This window comes from Nicotiana sylvestris, chromosome 12, assembly GCF_000393655.2.
Source record: "Nicotiana sylvestris chromosome 12, ASM39365v2, whole genome shotgun sequence".
Lineage (NCBI taxonomy): Eukaryota > Viridiplantae > Streptophyta > Magnoliopsida > Solanales > Solanaceae > Nicotiana > Nicotiana sylvestris.
Genome location: NC_091068.1, coordinates 93,618,246 through 93,645,289, shown reverse-complemented (window position 1 = coordinate 93,645,289; position 27,044 = coordinate 93,618,246). Strand labels below are relative to the sequence as shown.

Here is a 27,044-nt window from a genome sequence, read left to right as displayed (position 1 = left end):
TTACTCTATCACATTTTGCACTGGACAAACACCAGTTCAACATCTAAAATTGACTTGAACCAAAAGAATAATTTCCAACAGTAAAACAAGTATGACCTTTAAAACCCCAGTAGCAAGTCCTTCCAGATGCCTAAACCCAAGAACCCTGACGCGGACAACTTTCCCTTCCTTGAAGCTTTTCTCCAGCTTCTTCACTTCCTTATCAGCAACGTCAGATACCTGCAAAACTTGCCAATTTTTTACTGAAACTGAAAGTTGAGTTCAAAGGCATAAATATTAAGGCCCCAAAACAATGGAATCCAGGAATATCCTTACATTGACATATGCCGGAGTTGGAACTGGGGAAGAGGGAATTTCCAGCAAAAGGCCCAAACCCCTATCAATCCTGATCACTTTTGATTGATCAAAAATATCTCCAACCTTGATAAGCTGCACAACAGAAAAATCAGTTTAATTTAATAATATTAACTGATTAATATAAACATGGAGTTGATACAAGGAACGCATGGATGCATGCATACTTAGTTCGCGACACAGTAGAAGCACTGTAGCCCAAATTGAGTGTTTTCAATAGGACTAACTAAATAGATAATAGTTTACTACAATGAAAACTTGCATGTCATCAGCTCATAACTTAAAACAACAGAAAACCGTGTTTTACTGAGAATTCCTCTAATTTTTAGATGTTAGCAGGTTACTTGCTGGTTTTGAACTGTGCTTCACTGTATGCAGGTGGCAACCTATTAGCTTCCATCTTAAACACCAAAAGTAAAACTGTACTTGGCTTCATCATGGAAGAATCTTGAAAAGTGCACGGCTCAGTGCTTACAACATACAACAAGAGTAGATATACTTCCTCTTTATTTGACAGGTAGGGCTCTAAGCAGCCAATAGAAGCAGTCCATTCCATCTGCTTTCCCATGCCCTTAATCGAAGAACAGTTAAGCATTTTGAAGGGAAAGACCAGGTACGCAATATGTATGTGCTGGATCAAACCAAAAGTGTACTGAAAGCAAGTATAGAGAAAGGAGGCCCAACAATTAGAGTTAAGTCTGACATCTCTGAAGGAACTGGAACAGACCCAACCACAATGTCTTACCCATCAAAAAGCATTCCCCTCAGGATCTTACAAATAACATTTGAATCGGGACCTATAACATCCACAGTAGACAATCAAACGCCTTAGCAAATTCATCCATAGAACAAGCAATGATTTCTCCTGCAACCATCATGAAAGATGCAAAAGGTCCAGAGCTCTGTGACTTCATTAAAGCCCTAGTGTCATCAAAGTAATCTAATCTTTATGATTGACTAAACAATCTTTTCCCTCCAACAGCTCTATCTTAGGGCCATATTCTCTTCCTATAATCCAAAATCGTATTTTTCCTCATTCCATGTTTCATCTAAGCAAAGGCACTTCTATGATCAAAGAAGTGAAAGCCATGAATAATAAACTGAACAGCTTTGTTAGAAAATTCTCCATATGCAAACAATAAACCTGCAACTTGCAATATTTTAGAGTTGATAAAGAAGGATACTTAGGATCTTATGAACTTACTGCAGGAGGAGCCTTGTTGTGAACCAGGTGAGAATTCAATGTCAAACCAACAGCTCTAGTTGAGGGATCAATAAATAGTATCCGAGCATTAACCTACACCAAGAAAATAAAGTGCTAGTTGAAATTAAAGAAGAGAGAATTATCTAACTGGAAACAAGTAAAAGATAGAAAGAAAGCCAATACACAAAAGTCCCTAGAAATTCAAATTCACTATCCAGGATAAACGAATTTGGCAAGTCATTTATTTTCTTTTTAGAGAAAGAAAGAAGAATATTAATTAAAAGGAAGAAGAGCACAAAGAGGGATGGACGTCTATCATTATCGAGTTTAAACATAGAGCTCTATAATCTTGCTGAAGATAGATCAAGTGTATATCATGAAAGACTGATTGCCATCAGCATCACACCATACGGAGGACCGGAAAACCACTGTCCTATGTAGTGTTCTAGAAGATCTGACTAAATAACCACAGTACACAGTGAACATCCCAATTATCTTGCCAGCTGTGACCAAAACTTCAATATCAACCGTTAAAACTCACGAACTGTAATCAAAAGCAAATATGGGCTGCAACACAATGGTTGGGATGCTAAAATACGAGCTAACACCATTGTTTAAGTCCCTGGCATTAATTTCAGGTATATGCTTCTTTCTTTTTTTGATAACCGAGAAAACACCAAGAGCAAATGGTGCACGGTTCGAAACTTGGTGGATGATGGGCCCACCCCTCTACCCTTCTCCACTTAAACACTAAGCTCTTTTTCTGTCCAGACCTGTGACGTGCACCTAAACAACACATCACGAGTTGCGTTTCCACTAGACCAAATCTCTGGGGGCAGGTATATGGTTCCTTCTTTTCTCTTGTTCATGATAAAATGGTTTTGCACTCAATTCTGGGAGGATAATTGGATGGGAATTACTCCTTTATCTACTAAATTCCCTCATTAGGTAACTTTTATTCTTCAGAGGGGGGCAATTTTGTGTGGAAGTTCCATATTTTTGTGTTTAAGATGATAAAGAGAGGCAATCTAATTGTTACTTGAAACACCATCTGATTTTGACCTCCTTGATCTGATACAAGGGTGTAGGAGGTGGATAAATCAGGAATTTGCTGAAGTAAAAACCATTATTTAGTGCAATCCCAGACCTACTCTCCTTTTCCTTTGGAATCTAAATTGAAAATCTAATACTCCTCTAAAATGAAGGCATCTGCATGACCCTTGTTTCTAAATAGACTGAACATAGAAGACATTTTACAGGTCCACAGACTGAAGTTAAATCTTCCGTGATATTTGCGTAATGTAAGGCCATAATCACCCTTCCAACATCGTAAGTTTGCTGTTTGCCTACAACTTTTGGAAGAGGCTATTCCGAATAACTGGTGAAAGTTTCTAGCTCCAGCATCAATTTACAATTTCCAACCTAAATTTTGTGGCCTCATGGTGTATTTGGCTTGAGAGAACTGCTAGGGTTTTCTAGACAAATATCTACCACAGTATTTGGTCCGGGATAAAGTGATTTCCTTACCCCCTCTGTGGATAGAGGGCAATGGTTAATGTGAACATAACTGATATACAACACACTGGGCAACTCGGTCTTCTTAACTTCTAAAATAACTCATCTTTGTCACTTCTTGTTTAAGAGGACTTCAGGTCCTCTATATTGCACCAATAAAATCTTCTTTTCTCTATAAAGGAAAAAAACTCGGTGTTCGATGGTGGAGCAGCAAAAGTAGCCCCAAACAATCTAAACCATGCAAAAGCACAAATGGAAAAACAAATGAGAATGACTCTTCCTTCCAAAAAAATTCAAATGAAAATGACTTTCATTGCCCTTACTACACATTATGTTACAATCACAGCTTATGGATAAGTAAAAAAAAAAAAAAAGAGGTGCACTAAGCTCCCGTTATGTGCGGGGTCCGGTGAAGGGCCGGACCACAAGGGTCTAATTGTATGCAAAACACTGATGATAAGCCTCTCAGGTACCAAGAACCAAGTAAATACCTTGATTTTCATTGCCATGCAAGAACAAATGAGAATGACTTCTCATCGTTCTTCCTACACATTATGCAACAATGACAGCTTATGGATTTGTAAGGTCATGTTGACATTAGCAAAATTGCAAACCATAGGTATTAAGACCCTCATGTGCCAGGAACCAAGTAAAATGCCTTGATTTTCAATGGTTATTTTGTCTTCCAAATACAAAAAGTTTGTATTTTAGAACGTACAAGCTCATTCTTTTAAAAGGGAGAAAGAATATCTTGGTGTAGCAAGTCTTTCATTCATGATCTGTGATGATTACGTAGACCAACTTGCATAAATTTATGTGACCTGCTCATTTGAAGCATTCTTCCAAAATCCTTTCAACTTCGCGCCTTCTTAAAACAGGCAAGTGAGGAGTTATTACCTTTTTATTTTGAGGATAATCAATCTTCCAACCGGAAGAGGGGAAAGTTTGCTGCAGATTGAACATATCAGCCTGTAGCAGCACAAAGTAAAAATGAATAGATGGAAACAATGAAACTAGAGATGCAAAACTCTGGTGAACAGGACTGAAATACAGTAAACTTACTGTTCCTGTAAAGTACGTGAGGAATGATAACATAATTCCATTTTCAAGTATTGAACGCACACTAGCATTAACCATCATGCCTGGAACGAGTAGATCAATTGAGATACCCTTAAGATCCTTGGTCTGTACAGAAGTAAGATTTTTGTATGTTATACATGAATGCATCTTGAGGCAAAAAGGACAAGACAATGAAAAGGAACACAGTGCAAAAGTTAACAACAATCCAAACAGTAGAATAAATTCAAAAAACATACCACACATTTTGAGACCACATCAGGATCCGAACTCAAATAAACTACTTTACGTGTTCTATCAATACTTTTAACAACCCCTTGTACCAGCTGCCCACTTCTACTCTTAACTTCCACATTTGCTGTAAAAAGGATATAAGTAGATAAGAAATTAGGTTCAATATCAAAAAGCAGATAAGGAGTTAGGTATAATATAAAATAGAGCCTTTCATGACAAATTGACAATAATGCTTTAAGAACAAGCCAGCAGCAAGAAAACTTTTATAAGGCGAACAATGAATAAATTAAATTTATCATGCAGAACACATTCTATTTGTGTTTCCAATATGACCTAATGATATTAAAAATAGGAAAATATGCAAAATAAAGTTAACTGAGATTCGGACAGCAATTTCTATAGTAGCAAACTTGTGCCAAAGAAGTATCTCTCGCGAACAGACTGATGTACCAATTTGGTATCTGAAAGAGAAAAAAAGAATACTGCACCGGAAGAACTTGGAAAAAGATAAGTAATCAAAAGTAATATCAAGGAAATGCAGCAAGATTATATCTGAAAATGGTCCAGCACTTTCAGCAGATTACAATAGTTTATTATCTTCAAAACTGATAACCTATACCACCTGCTTTATGTCGTTGACCTGAACCACTAGAATAACTTCAGACTTAAGATTTCTCCTCAGACTTGACACTTGCTTGAAATCACAGAAGAAAACCTTTCAGGTGACGTAGTTTATCCTACTTAGCATCACATAACACAAGTGTATCGTTTGCAAAAGAAAGATAATAAACTTGTATACTATTTCACCTTCCCATGTGAGCTGAGAAACCTCTCACATCGCACCATTTCTGATTGCATACATCATCTTGCTGAACATTTACATGCTCAGTATGAATAACATTGAAGATAATGGTTCCCCTTGTCATAACACGGGAACATTCGAAAAATAAGGCATAAAGAAGCCCTTCTGTGTGAAGCTTTCTCGAATATATTAAGCATAACAGACCAGCTGTGGAAGATCTTTATTAATCTCAGAGGTATAGCCGGGACAATGCCTAGTAAGATTACTGAAGTGCTTTTCAGCAGGGATGAAGCTGCAGCTGGAGCTAGAGACGGAGATAGATGGAGGACTGTTCCAGCATGTATTTGGTGGACACTCTGGAAAAAGAGGAGGTCCAGATGTTTTGAGGACAGCAGCAACTCAGTGCAGAAGATGAAACTAAACTGTATTTTGCTTTTTTGTTTTTGGTGTAAACAGATTTACACAGGATGCTGTATCAATCGGTCAATCCTAGATATTCTAGAATCTTGCTAGGACTGCAGAGCAGTACTTCTTCTTCTTTTGCTCACTTGTAAATAAGGTTTCAGGACAACCTATGTACTGATTTTATTTATATATACAAATAGGTTACCATCTCAACAGAAAAATATCTTAAGCATTTCCAGTTCAGCAGACTACAATAGTTTCTTAGATGAGCTGCACTCATTGGTTCTTGTTGGTTAAGTGGTTGATTAGGAAGTATATGATACCAACTGTTCATGAAGTATCCAATTTCAAGTGGTAGATTCACCATGATTCTACCTTGTTTTATGTTCTGTACCCTTTTCTATGTCGAAACTGAGTTGGTATTCATTGTCCTTCTAAATAAATAATCTGATTAGTTTAGTTTATTTTTTCTACGTCAGAGAGATCAATCGCTGTTCAAATTGCTAAACAAGCAAATCTCTCATGACAGGCGGATGGAAAAAGGACAGGGGAATGGCATGTTTATAATGATAGTATTTCATATTTAAGTTGTTGGCAAGGGAAAAAATGAACTTTCTTCATTCTCCAACATGGGTGCCAAGGGCACCAAGAGTGTCTTTTTTTAATGTACAATAGCATGGGGCTACTCCAACTGCTTCAAACTTGAGGACCAGAAAATGGTCTACATAAATAGGTGTTTCATGTGTAAGAAGGCAGGTGAGGATATTAACAATTTAGTGGTTCACCAATAGACTGGTATATCATTCAAATGTGTTCAAAAAGAGACTGGTGATGTCAGGAGTTGACATAGATATGCAACTAAGATGGAATTTTAGAAGGAAAAGGAAGAGGAGAACATGACAAATAGTTCATATGGTGCTTATGTTGACTATATGAAAAGAAAGAGAAGAACATCCAAAAGAGTTGAAAATTCAATTGCAAATATTAGTGGAACTAAAGATTTCAAAATTCAATTGCAAATATTAGTGAAACATTTTTTTTATACACTTTTGGAGCACATGATGTTCAGGTGATGAATTTTGCTTTATAAAAAGCATGTGTTTGTATAGAGAAACATGTTTCTATATAACATTTTTTTTCTTTCAAAGTATATACTTTCCATCATTTTAATAAATTTCTTTAATTTCATTTAAAAAATTATTTCTAATGTTATTGTTGCAACTCTATCCCTTAGAGGTTGTTTGGTGGAGGGATTAGGAAAGTAATCCTAGCATAAAATAATGCAATGTCAGAAAGGAAAGATGAGGCAAAATAATCCTTACAAAGTATGCAACGTTTGATTGTCCATACAAGAAAAAATAATTCCGGCATAATTAATACAGCTTTTAGTTGGCTGCACTAAATAATACCCGCACTAATAATGCGGGGATCAATATATTCTTTTCTAGGGATAAAATGTGGAACAAGAACACATGTATCCACAAACAGGAATAAAAGTATTTAAAGACAAAAATGCCCTCAAAGTAAGTAATTCCTACACAACAATACAATCCTTTATATACGGAAACATATCATTAGGCTAGGGGATGGGAGTAAGACAAGTTTTTGGGATCACAACAGTTGCTGGAAAAACGCATTGAGGATTACATTCAAAACACTCGCAGAATATTTCATGCCAAAAGGGGATGACAGTCCCACAGGTCTGAAGGCTATGAGGAGTAGTAGTTCACTGGGACATGAGGTTTAGGAGGAACTTTCAGTACTGGGAGGTGGAAGTATTCCCAAGCTTGGTTGATTTGCTTCATAAACAAAGTAATAACAAAGATAGCCATGATGTATAAAGGTGGGGGCAAAGAATACAGGTGCTTCCAATTAAGTACTATTACGAGAAGCTCGTAGTCAAGGACGAAATGACTTTGCTAATTCTCTTGGTTTGGATGCCTAAGGCACCGAGAAAGGTGTGTTGTTCCTCTTGGCTAGTAGCAAAGGGAGGTTTTCGACAGCGAGAATTTGAGGAAGATTGCATACATCATTTGGTGTTTTATATGCACTCTCGGATAAAAAAAGGAACCATCTCCTTCTATATTGTCGGATAGTTGCTCGCTTGTGGTGAAAAACCCAAGTGGACCTTTAAAAGACAAAGTAGAAGAGACATGGCGGGGGATTTTGTTCCACTAGCACTTATGTGGTCACGTAGAGAGGGGAATAGGGGAGTTTTTGAAGGAGTAGAGAATGATTTAGCACATTTAAGGAATAACCTGTTATTCCTTACTTCTATTTGAAACACCGGTGAGGCTCCTATATGTATAGAAGATCGTAAATAGAAAATCATATCTTTTTGTAGGATTTCTACTTTTTGGTATACCACTTGTATATGGATTATCTTGCCTGGTCAAAAAAGGAATTCCTTCATGTATTCAACGCCACAATCTCTGCATCATTATCCCCCCCCCCCCATAACTAGTATGTGAACCATCCAACTCCTTATAGTCTTCGTTTTACTGTATTTGATTTAAAGTACACTTCAGAAAAACGCTTTACTACTTTTCAAGAGAAGATTACACTGGGTTTGTTGTTGTTGTTGTACTTTTCAAGACAAGAGCCCAACCAAAATTATTACTCCGTACATGACAAAGAGCCCGTTTGGATTGGCTTAAGAAAAGTGGCCTTTCAGCAAAAATAGCTTTTAAGCCAAAAAGCAATAAGTTGAGGTTGTCCAGCTTATTACTTTTAGCTTGTTTTAGGCAGCTTTTAACTTATTTTAGGCATTTTTTAACTTTGACAAACACTGAAAAAAACTTAAAAGAGCTTAAAAGCTTATTTGACCAGCTTAAAAGTCAATCCAAACACCCTCAAAATTACAAGGTTCTGGCTTATAAAACCTAATTTTTTCACTTTTTCCAAAATGTCATTTCCAAGAAATACATATATACGTATAAAATATATACACATAAGAACAAGTTCAATGCAGAATATGGATTTCATCAAATTCACACCGTCATTGTACAAGGCAGTATTTCTATGTCTCAAAAAAAGACAATAGAGAAAGAATGATTTGAGTCGTATCAAAAAATTTCTATGTCCCTTAAGAGGCTCAATGATTTCTTGAGCTCCAAACTATCCCTACAAAGGTTGAAATTACTACACTAACACGCAAACAACTTGGCCTTGCCAAAAGAGGATACATGCATATCTTAGAATGAAAGGTAACATCGATCCAAATATGACATCCTCAAAATACGGATAAATGGACCTTGGGCCTAACTCAAACCCAAAAGCTAGCTTATAAGGTAAGGATTGCCCAAGACCATATAAGGAGACCAAGGACCTCAAATCCTACCGATGCGGGACAACTCAACCCCCCCCCCCTCCCGGCACACGCCCAGGCTTACAAACTGGAGCGTGGACAACATAAATGGGGACCTAACATCGGTAACAATAATTGGGATGAACCTCGCTCTGATACCATGATAAATGGACCTTGGGCTTAGCTCAAACCCAAAAGCTAGCTTATGAGGTGAGGATTATCCAAGACCATACAAGATACCAAGGACCTCAAATCCTACCGATGTGGGACAACACAACAAATAAAAATACATCAAATTCACTTTAGTTATAGGAAAAGGGAAAATAGTGTCTGAAAGTTGACTTATTTGCATTTGAGGTTGGTGAGCAACATAGTAGGGGAACAGACATTTTTTCCCGGAGAAAAAGCATTCTGTTGAATTGCGTGAATCATCTCACTAAAAGCTTAAACTGTTACAGATGACACACTTTTATTTGATTAAGTCTGCAACATGCTCCTTGATCTAATTTTTTTCTAGGAAAAGCACATGAAAGTATTCACTGATTAGTGAGAATAAGGCTCGTACAAAGACATTTGTCTGCTCTAATCCCATGTTAAATTGTGTGAACTTCTTCAAATAAAAATTCACTCTTAAAGAGGAGGCGCTTATTAATTTAATTTAGGTTTGCATTGTCAATCATCTATATTAAGTTCTTTCTGCAGGATATTAGAAGGAAGTTGGGTTCTTCCTACACTCAACTTTCTTTTCCCCTTCAAGCAAATACATGAAAGAAAATGTATATCCTTTTGCTTTTTGCACCATTATCAGGATCACATTTTCAAGAAACAGCAGCCAAGCACCAGATAAGCACAAAAGAGCCACAAAAATAAACTTAGCCCTTCAAAGCTTTATGTGGCTTAATAATTCAAGGTAGTTGAGGGATCTACATATAGATATATAGATCCAATTGTTTTCAATATGAAGCTTCTATGTACAGCAACTATTGTTGTTAATCAGACAAAGAATCAAAAGGGAGTAATTGAGCAGACATGAAGATTACCTGATTCATTATCTTTTGGCATAAATCCAGAGAAGGAAGGCAGCCCAAAATGAAGCATATAGCCATGGTCTTCCATGCTTTTCACATATGCACTAAGAATCTGTACATAACATAAGATAAGCCTCATGTTCAGGAAAAATACACAATATAAGGTAAAGGAACGTGAATATATCATTTAAGGAAAAAGAAGTTAGCAATACACTCCCAGATAATTAATAGAACAGTTCTAAAAGGTAATCAGGCACCAAAATTTAGATAATGTATGTATTTCTTATAGGAAAGCATAGAAGGAAAGGAATCAAATTAAGGAACTACAAAGAAAGGAAGCACAGGGCATGTGCAAGAGCTGAGAACATCCACTCAGACTTGCTTGCTTCAGCGCACATAAGATTCCTTTGTGTATAGATGATTTGGTTCGGTCACCTAAAATACCTTAGCTACCTTAAAAAGACCAGGATCAAAATTAACTCGCCCTATTAAGGAAAGGGGCAGCATCTTTCTCATCCTTTTACATTGTTAATTGGTTTGCATATGTTTAAGCTCGTGACTTATTAAGCTTTCTTTCCTACTCGTGTATTCCTTTTCTCCTTGTTTTCTGCTTATTGTCTACGATTTTTAACACCAAATCTCAGCAAAAGCATTGAAGTCTTGCACCTTAGATCTTGCATTGTAGATTTCCCAAACACCTTTTTTATGTCCCGTGCATTTTGTCTCTTCATCGTAATCCAAATCTAAATCATAATATCATTTCCTGATGATGAAAAGTCACACCATTCGTGAACCAGCCTTCACCGTGAATGATTTGATATGATAATTTCCTCTATCCATTTATTGTCGCTTCACCTTTTTGGTGTGCACAAATTGCTTTCTCATTACTTTTTACTAAAGTTTCAACCATTGTCCCAACTAAAAAGCAACTAACTTTACATTCAAGAAACTATATCTCTATAACTGTTTTCATCACCTCCTTTTTTTATAATTGTGGTGACTAGGCCAGCAGCCATGCGCGCATCTCGAATAATTCCACGAGGTACCTGCTACCTTCCACCAGTACAAATATAAAGTAACTTTGTCCACTAAGGCTTGGACAGATCGGAAAAAATCACCTAGTGTTTTTACCTTCTCAAACAAAGTTTACATTCAAGAACCTAATTGACACATAAGTAAATAAAGGATTGGGGCAAATACCATTCCACCAAAGAGTAAAGTAAGAGCAACTTGGTGCAGAAGCCTCATGCGTTTAAGTAGGGTCCTAGAAGGGTCGCACCTAAGGAGATATGATACAGGCAATCTATCCTGATGCAAGCGTCAATGGCTATTACATGGCTCGAACCCGTGACCTATAAGCCACACCGAGAAAACTTTATTGTTGTTCTACCCCTTCTACCCAAAGAAAACTTGGTTAAATTGCATAATCGATTATTCACATTCAATTTTTTTATTCAATTATATTTATCTCTCTAGTTGCTAACTCAAGAGACTGCACAAGATTTTTCCCACTTGCTTGACTTTATTTGTCAGGTTTGTAGTCCATAATTACTTCTCTTTTGATCAAACTGTATGATAACGGGCCCATCAGTTCATGGCCTATAACTTCCCAAGTTTTACGGCTATAAGTCTTGATTCAAAACTTGAAATCAATCAAAACTTCGGCGCATCGAACCTTCTATTTTTTTTTTTATTTTTTTTTTTTGATGAGGTAAAATTTTATTAGAAAAAACAGATACTGTGAAAGTACAAAAATAATATTGGTTATAAAACATTACAAACCTAAGCTATCAAGCATGTCCAGCATGTTTTGAAGATCCAATACAACACTTCCATCTCTCCAATAGTACAAGTAATGTAAATGTTAGATAGTTATGTGTAAATAGTCCTAGTCTCATATGTAGTAGGTATAGAATATGACCTATAGCCCGTTTGGCCAAGCTGCAACAATCAGCTTATTTTCAGAAGTGCTTTTTTTCAAAAGTGCTTTTCTCAAAAGTACTTTTGGCGAGAAGCAGTTTGTGTTTGGCTAATTAGTTTGAAAAGCACTTTTGAACAGCAATTAGTGTTTGGCCAAGCTTTAAAAAACTGCTTCTAAGTGTATTTTTCTCAAAACTGCTTCTGTTTCTCTCCAAAAGCACTTTTTTCCTTCCAAAAGCTTGGCCAAACACCTCAATTTTTGGCCAAAAGTGCTTTTGGCCAAAAAAAAGCACTTTTGGCCAAAGAGAAGCTTGGCCAAACAGGCTACTAGCCTCATATGTAATAGGTGTAGAATATGTCCTAGTCTCATATGTAGTAGGAGTAGAATATGTATTATATAAGGCTCATTGTATCATTGTTAATAAATATAGATTTTTCTCCGATGCAATCTCACATGGTATCAGAGCTTCAGTGAGAAAATTATCCCTGTGCGTTATTCCAGTGACATCCGGGGAGAAAGATCTCATCACCGTGCAATTTTCCGACAACTTCATCTTGTTCCCAGGGTTCATCACTGTTATAGTGGTATTGTGCATATACCAGTACCACCATCAGATCTGAAACCGTTGTGCGACCAAACCCCAGAAATTCCAGTCCCATCGGAACAGAAAAGTCAGTCACCGTGCGTCTTTCTGGTTGACGACTCAAGATTGATTTGCATTATCTCCTCATCGGTAAGTTTTGTGCGAAAACCAACACTACCATCTTGTTTGGAAAAGTCAGGCGACAAAATCCCAGTCAATCGATTCGGCAGAAAGTTGCTCATGCACCTCTACGCGCCGCCGAAACTAGGGTTCCGACGAGCTACAGTAACTTTTCCGGCACGCGTGAGCCATTGTGGCTACTTTTTGACAAAATTTCTTCAGGACAACTTACTTGTCCAGTGATTCCGAGCCTACCAATATAAATTACATCAAATTTTGACAACTTTTATTTTTTCCGGCATGAACAGTACTTTCCAGAAAAGTTTCTATTTTTTGGTGGTATTTTAGAACCTATTTTGTAGTGTGGAACTCGGCTTAGTCTCGCTAATTTCAAAAATTTCCGGCGACCTTTCGGCCAACTTCTGTTTATTAGCAATTACCTGGTTTTGATGTTCAAGTGGAGTCTAGTGGCCTTATATGTCGAATGATCAACTTGCAGATAGTTTCACCAAGTCCCTTCATGGTCCTCGTATTAGTTATATATATGTCACAAGCTCAGTACATATGATTTGTATGAAACGGCTTGAGGGGGAGTGTTAGATAGTTATTTGTAAATAGTTTCATATAGTAGGAATAGAATATGTCCTAGTCTCATATGTAGTAGGTGCAGAATATGTCCTAGTCTCATATGTATTAGGAGTAGAATATGTATTATATATAGGGCTCATTGTATCATTGTTAATAAATATAGATTTTTCTCCCGTGCATTCTCACAGTAAACATTTATATTTCACAGACTGCAACTGCTCCTTTTTTCCTTCAAAACACCTCTTATTTCTTTCTTTCCATATTTTCCAGGCTATGCTAAGAGGAATAGCTCTCCAGATCTTTCTTAGGGATGCTATTGGACATGGAGTTTCCCAGCACTCTAACATATTTCTAAACTTCATAGGACTCATCCAAAAGATGCCAAAGTTAGCCATAAACATGGTCCACACCTGCCAAGCAAACTCACAATGCACAAAAATATGATCCACACTTTCACAAGATTTTTCACATAAGTAGCATATGCTACACATAATCCAACTCATTCTCATCAACTTTTCATGGGTCAGACACGCTACATGAGACACTAGCCAACCAAAACATGCAATTTTTGTTGGAACTATATTCTTCCGGATCATTTTCTAAGGCCACTTTTGTACTTGCACTGACGGATCAGCATTAAGTATTTTATAAAGCAAGCTTACAGAAAAAACTCCGTTTTTATGATATTTGCATATGCCCTATCAATTGTTAGTCTATTAAATAACCTCCTCCTCCTCTCTATGATCTCATACCAGTAATCTCCAATTTCTCTAATTTCAAATGACTTATATCCCATACAAAAGAAAGCAATCCTTGCCATCAGGGGACAGCCAACTTTCTACAATCACCTTTCTCGTCACTGTATAACTAGGCGTAAGTTACTCAGTGATTGTAAAAATGAATCAATGGCAAGTAGAGAAGATGAAAGGAAAGGAAGAAATAGAATCTAAGAAAATCGAAATAGAAAGAGAGATTTGTCGGAGATGCTAATCGGAAAGAAGAGGAAGAAAAAAGTAAATTAGCACACTTCCCAAGAGGGAGAAAAGAGAACTCCATTCTTTTTTGTTGCTTAGTCTTTTTTCTCATCTAAACTTCATATGATGCTTCTGGCTTCAAAATAAAGATACAAATAACTTTGTTTCTACCTTTCTAAATTTACTCTGATTAGGTTTTGTCTATTGCTCTATTGCATGCTGCATTTTCTATTTTCTGCTTCGGATTGTGAAAATACTTGAGGTTCAAATGATAGCTTGTTTACTTAAGACATCACCTTTCAAGTATTCCCCACCATCAGGTTGCTAACCGAAGAGATTGCACAAGATTTTCCCCAATTGCTTGACTTTATTTTTAAAGTCTATAGTCTAGAATTACTTCTCTTTTGATCAGTGTTGTTAAAAGCGACCGCTTCCTCACTTAAAGCGAGAAGCGATGCGAAGCGGACCATGTGGCACTTTTCTGATCTGAAGCGTATCGGGTATACAAAAGCGATCGCTTCCCCGGAAAAAGCGAGAAGCAGGGAAGCGAACAAAGCGACAAAAGCGAGCGTTTCTTTTTATAACTAGGCTGCCAACATTAATTAATTAAAAAGGCTCTCTTTTTTTAAAAGACGATGGAGCAGCAACAACAGAGAACAACAGAGGCAACTAGGGTTCAAATTTTCTACACTTTTCAACTTCAAGATCAAGTTTGGTCCTAGGTATGTGATTTCCTCCTCCTCCTCCTTTTTCTTTTTCTTTTCACTGTTTCAGCGTCCAAATAGCAACGAAATGTTGGCGAATTTTCTTTCCCTTCAGTTCTTCTTTTTCACATTCTCTTTTTCTTCTTCATTTTCTCTCACTATTTCAGCGATAAATTGCAGCGAAATTCTGCCCATTCTTTCGTTTTAGTTATACTACCATTTTTTGGTATACTTACTGCAATTTTTTTTTCATATCATTTATTCTTAGTTCTTGTTGCCAATTTTATGTGTTATCTAGTTGTTCTTTTAATGGCACCAAAAGAAGATAGGAAAGACTCGGCTTGGGCTTATTCTACAAGAGTTAGCGAGACCAACAAGATGGCAATTAGATGTCTTTTTTGTGACAAGATTTCAAAATTGCATCTAATCAGTGGTGATCCAAACGTCGCCATCTTGTCCTAAAGTTCCGCCACATGTGAAGGAAGAAATGAAAGCATACCTTCAAAAAAAAGAGTTAAAGACTCAAATGCATCATGAACAAGAACAATTGCATAATCTTAATGATGACGATGATGAAATAGAAAAAGGTGACGATGGTTCGTCGCTTCCATTAAAATCTCAAAAGCGAAGAAATATACAAATAATATCTTCAAGTTGTGGATCTACTAGTAAGACTAAAGGTCCTTGGATCGTTATATCCAGCAAAAACCAGGAGATGTGAGAGGGAAAAGTGGTAATCGTCAAATTGATGCCAAAGCGTTTTTGAGGGATCGTGCGATTGCAATGTTTGCGCGATGGATGTATGATGCGGGTCTTCCTTTTAATTGTGTTAATTATACTGATATTTTTTCTGCTTTTATTGAGCCCCAAACTTACTTACTCGTGGCAACCTTCCAACCGCCCAACGACCTATAACGCTAGTCACTACTCCCACTGGGGCTAGGACTCCAATATGGTCCAGGAATGAAGCCTCCAACTTATCATGAAGTTAGAGGTCCGTATCTAAGAAATAGGTGGAAGAGACTAACAAAACCGTGGAGGAGCACAAAGCAGAATGGAACAAGTTTGGTTGTTCCATTATGATAGATAGGTGGACGGCAAGAAATGGAAAAATGATCATCAATATCTTGTTGAATTCTCCTAAGCGAAGCTTGTTTCTTGAGTTCGTTGATGCAAGCAAATCTTCTACAGATTCAACCAAAATGTACTCTTTGTTCAAGAGTACAATAGACTCTATTGGAGCAAAAAATATTGTTCAAGCTGTCACGGACAACGCCAGTGAAAATGTTAAAGCTGGTGATTTGATGTCTGAAGCGTACCCGCATATTTATTGGACTCTGTGTGCAGCACATTGCATTAATTTGATCTTCGGTGATATTTTCAAGGAAAGACCCTTCAGTTCAATCTTTAAACGGGCAATTAGAGTGCATTCCTATATTGTTCGAATGCCTTTGTTATTGAATACGATGAAGAGATTCACTAAACAAAGAAGCTTGGTGAAACCTGCAAAGACAAGATTTGCTACCGCTTTCTTGACTTTGCATAGGATGTATGAGCAAAAAAGTAATTTGAAGAAGTTGTTTGTTTCAGATGAGTACACTAACAGTGCCTATAGAAGGGAAGCTCGAGGGAGAGAACCTACAGATATTATGCTTTCTACTTCATTCTGGAATAATATGGTTCATGCATTGAATATTGGTGGTCCTTTTAAAGTGCTTCGTTTGGTAGATGGAGAGCAAAGACCACCAATGGGCTACCTTTACAAAGCAATGGATAGGGCAAAAGTGGTTATTCGAGACTCTTTTAGTGATTAAAGAAAATATAAAAGAGTCTTTGAGATCATAGATAAAAAGTGGAGTGGTCAGATTCATCGCCCTTTGCATGCAGCTGGACTTGTTTTGAACTCGGAACTGTTTTATGACAATGAAGAAAGGATTATAGGAGATGAAGAATTGTGGAATGGATATATTGAATGTATTGAGAAGTTGATACCCGATTTATCCGTGCAAGATAAAATAACAGAGCAATTTAGTACTTATAGGAATGCTGAGCAACTTTTTGGAAAAAACATGGCTATTGGACAAAGAAAGATGAAGTCACCGGGTGAACGAGTGCTTATCTGTTGCTTTATAGTTAATCAGTTATTTCTTTATAAATATTATGTTTTGAATATTTGTTCTACTTCTACAGTTGAATGGTGGAAGCAATATGGCCATTCCACTCCAGAATTACAAAAGTTTGTCATCAAGGTTTAAAGTCTAACGTGTAGCTCATGCGAGAGTGAAAGGATTTGGAGCGTGTTTGAACATGTAAGAACTAAGAAGAAAGATTTAGTATATTAAGACAATTCAATTATATCGCAATTGTCCTAATCTTACTAATTACTTATTATTTGCATATTCATACCAAAAAGAGGAACAAACTAACCTTGAAGCGTCTCAATGATCTAGTCTTCACCAAGTACAATAGAACATTGAGGCGTTGTTACAACGCTCGCAATATAATTGATCCAGTTAGTTTGGACAATATCGATGATGCTAATGAATGGCTAACCAAAGTCCCGATAGATCATGTAGATGAAGAAGTATTTGAGGAAACTTCTGATTTCACTTGGGGTGATGTAGCGGAGGCGCGTGGAATTGAGGAGAGGATTTATGGTTTGAGGGGGAGCACCTCAACTTCAAGCTCACAGAGGAAGGGAAAAGCAGCTACTTTGTCCCTAGTTGATGAAGAAGAAGAAGTTGAAGAGCAATATAATAATGATAGTGGAATACAAGAATTTGACAATCTAGTAGAAGAATAGGATGCTCATTTTGTGCATTAATTGATGCTACTCTTTTGTTTTTACATTGAAGTATTGAACAGTTGCTTACAGTTACATGTGTTGTCTATGCAGTATTTATTTTAATATTTTTAAAAATTCCGCTTCACTTCAAAAAAGCGAGCGCTTCGTGTGTCGCTTTAAGCGAAAAGGGGCTTGTCGCGTTTCCTCGCTTCATGCTCTTCACAACACTGCTTTTGATCAAATTGAACTATTTGGGCCCGCCAGTTTATAGCCTGTAACTCCCCGGGTTCTTTTACAGCTATACTTCCCGATCCAAAACTTGAAATGAATTAAAACTGTGGCACATCGTACTTTCTGTTGAAACAACTTTGTTTCTACCTTCTAATAAAATTAGGTTTTGTTAGCTGGTAACTATTGCCAGCACCATTTTCTGTTTTCTTTTTTTTAGAAGGTAACATTTGTGTATATTTATATAACAGTACATAAGTTGTATTGAAACCATATTTACATGAAAACAAAAAAAGGGGGGCTACTGAGCTACTGTCCTAGCAGTATCCTAGAGATTCTAGGATTGATACAGTATCTTCTGGCCACTTTTGTTTACACCAAAAATAAAAAAGTAGGACACAATTCATTTTGATCTTCTGCACTGAATTGCTGTTGTCCTCAAAACATCTAGAGTTCCTCTCCTTCCAGATTGTCCACCATATACAAGCTGGGACAGTCCTCCATCTATCTCTGCTACCAGCTCCAGTTCCAGCTTCATCCCAACTAGTGAGCACTTTAGTAATCTTAGAGGGCATTGTCCATGAGATACCTCTGAGATTAATAAATATCTTCCATAGTTGATCGATGAAGCACCTAGAGCACAGTGGAATCCCCCTCTTCATAAGATTGTCTTGTGTCAGAACTACCTCATTTGCAAGTAACCAAGTGAAGCAAGATACCTTGTAAGGTATCTTGACTTTCCAAATATGTTTCCATGGCCAATTAGTAATTTGTATGTTTGTATGATTAAATATCGTGTACGCTTTATTCACCTTGTATATGCCACTGTTGTGGCCCTTCCACCAAAAAGTATCCCTTCCATTCTGTAGGCCTTTGAATACTTCCAGTTGCTTGTAGAGCTCAGTCAGCCTACTTAGTTCCCAGTCATTCAGCCTTCTTCTAAGTATTAGATCCCAACTTTGAGGAGTCCACATTTCAGCAATAGTCTTTTGTTTGTGTTGAGCTAGGCCATACATATCAGGGAATAACATCAAGCTTCCAGATCCAAACCAATTATCCTGCCAGAAGGAAGTTTTGGTACCATTTTTCACTCTAACGTAAGATTGGCTCTTCACTGCAGGCCAAATTTGATAGATCTCCATAAGCTAACCCCATATGCTGTGTTGACTTCCTTTGACACCCAGTTGTTTTCTTCTCCATATTTAGCTTTAATGACATTACTCCATAAGGATTGAGGGTCTTGAGAGTATCTCCATAACCACTTCATCTTCAGGGCTTTGCTTTGATTCTTTAAATTCCTGATACCTATCCCACCTTTGTTCTTGCCAATAATGAGAGATTTCCATTTCACTAAGTGAAAACCCCTCTTTTCTTTGTTTCTTTGCCACAAGAAAGATCTTCTGAGTCTATCCAGTCTCTGAGTGACACTTACATGGATGGGAAAGAGTGACATCATATAGGTTGGAAGTGAGTTTCTGGTTCAATAGCGAAAATACTTGGGATTCGCATATGGTGTCCCCTTTCAAATATCCCCCCATCATCCCCCTAAGACAACTTTTTACCTGCATACTCTACTTCAACTACACGGAAAAGCATTGTAAGAACTTTACTCTCTCCCATCATAACACCTCTTGCATTAGTAACCCCCCATTTCCATAACAACTTCTTCCAATTCTCAACTTCCCTCAAGTACTCCAACACCCATTAGATTTCCTTTCCTGTGAAAGAATGTCAAGACATAGCACCGCACACATCCTCACAAAGGATTAGAGAAACCTATCTAGCATGTAAAACTCCTTTAATTCAGACGTCTATCTCCAGCCAAGCTAAAACCATTCATACTCTTCCTACACACTTTACACTCTTCTGATGAAGAAAAATGCCTATCAACTGATGAAGAAGTGACAATAGTGTTCATGAAAATATGTAATATGGAGAAGCACTTTAGAGATAAGGGTTTTAAGATGAGTAGAAAAAATTATATATGGACCGTCAATTAGACCCCATAGAAGGATAAAACTGGAATGTGATTATATATTCACCATAATCTTGCTAGAGAATGGCATGATAGATGAAGATATGGCACATAACATAATAATAGGACACAAAAGAGTGTGACATGCTTGCTATGCAATAGGAAATAACCAAAATAAATGAAGATTCTAAAGAATTGTGGTGACACCACAATACTTTATAGGAGTGAATGTTGCCCCTTCGCATATCCAAAAGATGAGGGTCCATGAAATGTGATTATATATGCACCATCAATCTTGCTAGAGAATGGCATAATAGATGAAGATATAGCACATAACATTATAATAGGATGGCTAACACGAACAACTGTGACACGCTTGATATGCAATAGGAAATAACCAAAATAAAAGATAATTCTATAGAATTGTGGTGACATCACACTATATGGGAGTGAATGTTGACCCTTAGCATATCCCGAAGATGAGGGTCCCCGAAATATGAATGTCAAAATGGATGTGTGATCATACAATCTTGGACAAGATTAGAAATGTTCACATCCAGCAAAAAGTGCAAGTACCACAAAAAGGATATAAAATAAAAATAAGATAAAGTCCCCTATGGTGGTTACTGGTTAGCCCATGTCCTACATACACCTCCACGTGCACCTGTCTTTAGGCACGACATTATGAAGATTGAAGGTGCTAAAATGAGACGAGGAAGATCCAAAATCACATGGATAAAATTGTCTCACACCTATCATTTATCGGCATCAATGCATACTTAGCCAAGTACAAAACACAACGGAAGGAACAGATCCATAAAACTACTATCAATTAGTTGGACTTTTGTTTATAACCGTGGTGTCCGGGCCAACGCGCACGCAACTCGACTAATTACAGGGGATACCTGTCACCTCCCACCAGCAACAGGTACCAGGTAACTCTATCCACCGAGGCTTAGACAGATGGGAAGAAATCACCTAGTATTTTGCCTCCGTTGGGATTTGAACCTGAGACCTCATGGTTCTCACCCACTTCATTAACCACTACGTCATACCCTTGGGGTGCTATTATCAATTAGATGGAATTTAGGTTTACTTCATTAACCACTAGGTCATACCCTTGGGTGCTACTATCAATTAGATGGAATTAAGGTTTACTTATCATTGTTTCTTTATTAAAAAAAGGTTTACTTATTGTTTTTACAAATACAATAGGTCCAATGTCACCATGAGTATTTCTGGTTTTGAATAAACTTGTATACCACTGTAGAGTTCAGTGTGAGATCTAAAGAAGCTCTAAAATTAAAGAGCCCAGAATTCCCCTTCAAATGCAAATTATTTACGAGCAAAGAAAATTTTGAATGTGTTTGGCCCAAATAAAGCAGAATGGTTACAGAGGATTCATATTACCAATTTTTTTCCGAATTCAGACGTACTTGATTGATTGATAAGTGTACGTTCACTTGGATTTCTGAGTTATCTTTTCAATAAGGTGGATTTATGAGTTATCTTACTGTAAAAATATTTCTTCTTACACTAACCATTAACAAAAAATTCACAAGTTTGTCAATTTTATTCATTCATTTCTCAAATATTAGTTGTCAGCTTATGCCTCAAAATCTGAAATGCATATCAGACTACCGTATAATTTCTAATTTTCTTTTTTGTTGTTGGTAAGTACTTTCTAATTTTCTCCTTGATAAAACAAAAGGCAGGACAATGATAATATTCTGTTGGGGAAATTGTGAAGCCTTCATTTTAATTTTAATTTGTTTTAAAAAAAAATTAGCAAAAGGTAACTATAAAAACCTCATCTTGTAACAACCTCCTTACTAGGCTACAGCACGATAGAAATAATTCAAAATGGTGGTAACTAAAAGATTATTAACATACCATTCCTTCTTGAATAACGTCAAGAGTTAAACTCTTGTGCAATAAAGCGAGACGCAAAGAAAGCCAAAGTTTTCTCTTCCCCGCTTCTTTCTTGTCGTCATCCAAATGCAAGACGATGCAAGAAACAAGCTGCCCGACGTGATATACACTAGAAAGGAGATTGGTGTTCATCTCCGACTGTAAAGGAAAATTTGAGCCATTAAAAAAATAAAATAACACAACAATCATTAAGAACAGGTAATATCTTCAACAATTACTTTTATTAGAGTAGAGATGATAAACTATGTAGAGATTTAAGGAACCTTGCATTGAATTGACCTTTATTAGAATTCTTTGATTCAAGCTATACTTCCATTAAAAAAAATCCCAATATTTTGAAAAAGTAATAAACATTATTAATTAAAAGGGAAAACTCCTCATATAAGATGTATATAAAATCAAGTGTTCTCTACACACAATATTTCAGCTATTATTTGTTTGTGTAATTGTGTGTATTACCTCAAAAATTAAACAACTAAATGAACAAATTGTGCCACTGATAATTCTCTTTGGTGAAAAGAAAAAACTAGAAGGATTATATCTTTAATAATTCATAAAGGTTTCAGACAGAGACTGAATCGAATTTATGCGCTGCTAAAGAGAAGTCATACTTGGATGATACATCATCATCTTATGATAGGAAAGAACAATCAATGGTTTCCTCCAGCATAGAAAAGTAAACATAAACATAAAAATAATCTCCTCAAATCTAAGTATGTGTTGTACATCTGTAAAAGCTTCCACTTCAAAGGTTAACATTGCATGTCTTAACTAATGGGGTTACATATGGAAATCTCCCTTCATTATTCGATTTGTGGTGTGTGCCTCTAAGATTTTACTAACAAATTCTTCTAGATCATGGAAAGTAAAAGGAGTTGAGCTTTTCTTATGAAGAAAAAGAGTTAAGCTTTTTCTCTCCAAAACATCAAATTGTGTGCCCAAAAATGACCTCATGGATGTAAAATACTTCGAATAAGATACAGCTCATCGTTTAACCATCTTTGACCTTAAACAAGATAACTGTTATATTCTGAAAATGTTTTGCACAGTAATATCCGGGAACTCAAGTTCAAGTAAAAAGATCAGTTTAACCTTGCCCAGTTGGTTTTCATATAGTAAATAATAACTACTCCACACCTCTCATAATGGTTCTCAAGATATTGGCTAAAGATTAAAAGGATATGAATCCATTAAAGGACTGACCAAAGCTCTTGTGAATACAACATATTTCAGATATGCTATAGCTCAATGTTTATCCGTATTTGAGTAAACAAGAAGACCTTTCTCTAATGGAGATCCTTAGCATAGTATTATCTAGGAACTTAATTCAAGTAACAAGATCATTTTAACTTTGACATGTTAAATTACGTGAAATAGTATCACCCGTTGCGTCTCAAGAAATCGACTATGAACTCAAAGGATATGAATCCATTGAAAGGCCGACCAAATGTCTCATTAAGGACTTAAGGGAGTGGTACATCAGAATTTTCTTGAGATGCAATAACCATATATCTTTTTCAGTAAGCCATGAGAGACTATCAAACATAAGGAATCAAAAACATTTCCTATTAATTTAACCAAAAATTAGACTGGGTAAAACCTTAAACCAATTAATGATTTTATACCTTCTAGTGCATTTCATCAACAAAAACAAATATGCCTCAATGCCAAGCAAGTTCGCTAAGTGAACTAACCCGTTTAAGACAACCTTAATTCAATAGTTGAAGATTCAAATATCCCACCACTAGAAACTCTCTATGTATTCTGCTGGCATACTAATCTCTAACAAGATTAGAAGGCTCCTAGTTAGCTAAACCTTAACCACAGCTAATTGATACCTCTTACATGAATCTTTTCTTTCATTTTGCCCTATTTTGTGCCAACTCTGCATGGTTTCTAAGAGACTGTAGGTGTTTGAGACAACTTCTTTATATGAGATTTTAGGCTTACCATCCTTTTAACACCTCCTACTCAAATGGGGCTTAAAAGAGACATTATTTACTTAGAAAGAATACAAGTAAACATAAAGAGCCTTAATTGGATATGTCTACTTCAGTAGCATTTGAATTTCAAGGGCATTTAGTCAATAAGTTTAAACTAGTGTGGGAACATCACTTTTTGGTTGGTTACAGTACCTCACCTTCTTTTATCCTCCCATTTAATAGATAAATTGAAGAAATTGATGCACCACACACTACATAATGAAAACTCCTGCCTAGAATAAGCTCTGGAACAAAAGTTATTCTTCTTAAATTGTCATTAATAAAAGTACTTCAGGAATATAGCGAAAATACAGTGCATAGAACGTATACTTAGGATTCAGAAAATAACGATTCAGAAATTAAGTTGTCAGAAGATTCAGTACCATTTTTGCTCCATCCTTCACAAAAGGAGGAACTGCTTCAGATGCTCGAACCAACCCCCGCAAGCCTCCTGGGAGACTGACAACAATATCTTTCTCATTTACTTCAGAAACCACTCCCCAGAGCTTCATTCCAGGAGATATATTCTGAATGCATAAGAAAGCGAAGCAGTTATATGTTTATTGCCAGTTGGCGTAAGTGTTAGGACAACCACACAGCATAAAACTTGGAACACAGATAGACATGATGAATTACATATGTAGTTGCTAAAAATGAACTTGTAAACTGTTTAACTGCCTAAACAACATGATGGAATTTCTGAAGTCCATGACGTCGTATAAGGCACATGTAATTGTGAAAGCAAAAGGTTTCACAGACATTTTTTTATAAAGTAAATAATTTTTCATTGACGAAAGGGCCAAAAAAGAAAAGCCGTCGCATACAAAAATAGGAAGAGAAATCTTAGCAGAAGGGATTGAAACCGCGACCCCAAGGTTTTCACAGACATGTGAGCAAGTTGTTAAGTACACTCTTTTTTCGAGAGACAGACTTCCAGCTAAAGTAAGAATTTTATTAATGCAAGTACGAAGAAGGTACTGCAGACCACAAAATTACAGCGACGGTATGGTTCTCTATCTCTGCTCCGTTAGAAAGCTACTATACTAACAGAGCATGTTTAGCTTTATGATGAGATACACCCTTCAACAGACATACATGGTTAAATGAAATGTCCTACATCTACTGCACTCAGACCTAAAACTATAAACACAAACGATAAAAGCAAGTGCCTGAGTACTAGCCAGAAAATGAAGAGATCAGAAGAAAAAGGAAAAAAGTCTGAGAGAAAAAGTCAAAACACATTGAACAAGGTTAAAATGGAGGTAAGTAATGCATAAGGTGCTAACTATCAAAAAGAAAAATGCATATGGCGTGCAAGAAAATCAGCAAAAAAAATTCTTTTTGATGGCGCACATTTCGACTAATTCCACGGGTACTTGCTACCTCACACCAATACAGGTACTGAATAACTCAAGAAAATCTGCAACAATTGAGCTAATTTCCTTTTCTGTTCCCCTTTTTTTTTGGACAATAGGTGGCAACTAGTGTTGGCAGTTCCATTGTCATTTTTTAAATATGGAAATACCCAAAGATTCAACTGCACTAACCAATTCAAGAACTTTTACAATGATATTATCAGCAAAGCACATATATTTCAAAAAATGACTTCTAAATCAGATTCATATGGATGAAACAACTCCACCTTAATCATAATGGTATGACAACTTCTTTTTTATAAGGAAAACATTGTGATATCTTAGCATGTACCCTGTTGTTTTACCGTTTTACGATTGAAAAGTTATCTTTCCGTCCTACTATGCAAGCAGCTACTCGATTTTCAATCCCACAGCCTTAATATCATACTTCGTGCACTTGAATTTTCAACAGACATCCAATTACCAAGTCCAAATATAATTTGTCTCATTAACATTTATACTCTTTTGACATTTTTCAACAGGATGGGCAGTGACAAAATCATTCTTTGAAAGGGATACAAAATACAGAGAAACTACTTATAATTGTAAATTTCCCTAATGTTCAAGGCTCAAGCCACAGATATAGCACACGTCTATGATCAGTCTGAATCCTCTACAATTCCAGGAAAAGTTAGTTAAGAAATTCCAGGCAGGCCATACCTTTAAAGTGATCCTGTTAGCAAACCTCGGCAATTTCCCATTGATGCCACCGCCAAAAAGCGAACCTAAGTCATCTTCTGTTGATTGACTACTCCGTTGCACCTTGTTTTGCTTCTTCCCCTTCTTCTTCAACAATCTCTCTTCAGCCTCAAACTCTGCATCCACCTCAGCTCGAACTTCATCCAATTCCTCTCTACTCAAAGAACTTCCCCCACCTACAAAATTCATATGGACAAACCGGTGCATATGTTCGAGAAACCAAATTAAATATATCATACATATTTTTCGCTCAACAAACCAATACGACCGAGAAAATTAAATAAACTAGCTCTTTCCAAAGAAAAAATCTTTAGACAGATAAATGCATGTCAGTAGATATGCACAACAAGGGAAATGCCCACTACATTTTTTTTTCTCACAAGCAGTTATATGATCAAGAAACTGAACAAATTTTCATAAAAGCTAATATGTTGACCGGACCCAATAGCAATATTCCAATAGAAATACCCACAACAATCTTCATGACCCATTTTTCCATTAAATGCAATTTAATATACAAATAATAAACTGAACAAATTTGCTTCCTTTTACAAAAAAGAAATGGTGATTGAGCAGAAGAAGAACCTCTAGGGAAGTCAGGAACGTCGTCTTCAAGCTGAAGGGGCATGGTTGAAACGTCGCCTTTGCCTTTGGCCTTGAATGGTTTTTTAGATGGATTTTGAACATTCATTGAAGCGGGTTTAGAAAACTTTTTGCTTTGGGATTTCTTTGAAGGAGGTGCCATGTTTCTACTATGTTTTTCCTCTTTCAATTTTCAGAGAAACAATACGACGTTCTTGTCCGAGAAAGAAAGAACGAGAAGCCAGAGACTGGCGGAGGGTTTAGAAGGGTTTAAGTTGATGGATTTTGACGATGGGCCATGTGGGCTGGTACAGATTTTTGCTATTTCAATTTGCTGTCAAGTGCATAAATATAAGGTAACTAGGTAAGCCAAGTCCGTGTTGCGCACGGGCCCAATTTAAATGGAAAAGGGGAGAAATTCAAAAATAATCAGATTTACAAGTACATTCAAAAATAGAATTTTTACCTCCTATTGCAAAGGTTAACACCTTATTTATTTTAAATAAATATTATTTAAAAAAATTATATTCTATAGATACATTTTAATGTTTATAGCAAAATATCTAATTTTGGTTACCTCCTACCCCTAAGCCACTAAATACGTTATTTAGTTACACTATTTTCTTTCTC

At 36.5% G+C, this 27,044-nt stretch overlaps 1 protein-coding gene across 2 annotated transcripts in view; it reads right to left on the bottom strand.

The window, feature by feature from the left end:
* LOC104244696 (rRNA biogenesis protein RRP5) overlaps positions 1–26,713 on the bottom strand; it is a 46,739-nt gene extending 20,026 nt beyond the window's left edge. The window contains exons 1-11 of one of the 2 annotated variants that reach the window (XM_009800168.2): positions 26,418–26,713; positions 25,794–26,008; positions 24,102–24,245; positions 21,698–21,874; positions 9,939–10,038; positions 4,390–4,508; positions 4,136–4,258; positions 3,971–4,042; positions 1,559–1,651; positions 316–429; positions 97–219 (exon numbers count right to left, since the gene is read on the bottom strand). In XM_009800168.2, the coding sequence (XP_009798470.1) occupies positions 97–219; positions 316–429; positions 1,559–1,651; positions 3,971–4,042; positions 4,136–4,258; positions 4,390–4,508; positions 9,939–10,038; positions 21,698–21,874; positions 24,102–24,245; positions 25,794–26,008; positions 26,418–26,577 (1,440 nt within the window). In that variant the 5' untranslated portion in view covers positions 26,578–26,713. The remainder of the gene's footprint in view (positions 1–96; positions 220–315; positions 430–1,558; positions 1,652–3,970; positions 4,043–4,135; positions 4,259–4,389; positions 4,509–9,938; positions 10,039–21,697; positions 21,875–24,101; positions 24,246–25,793; positions 26,009–26,417) is intronic. The other variant, XM_009800177.2, reaches the window with a different exon arrangement.
* Between the last annotated feature and the right edge of the window lie 331 nt (positions 26,714–27,044).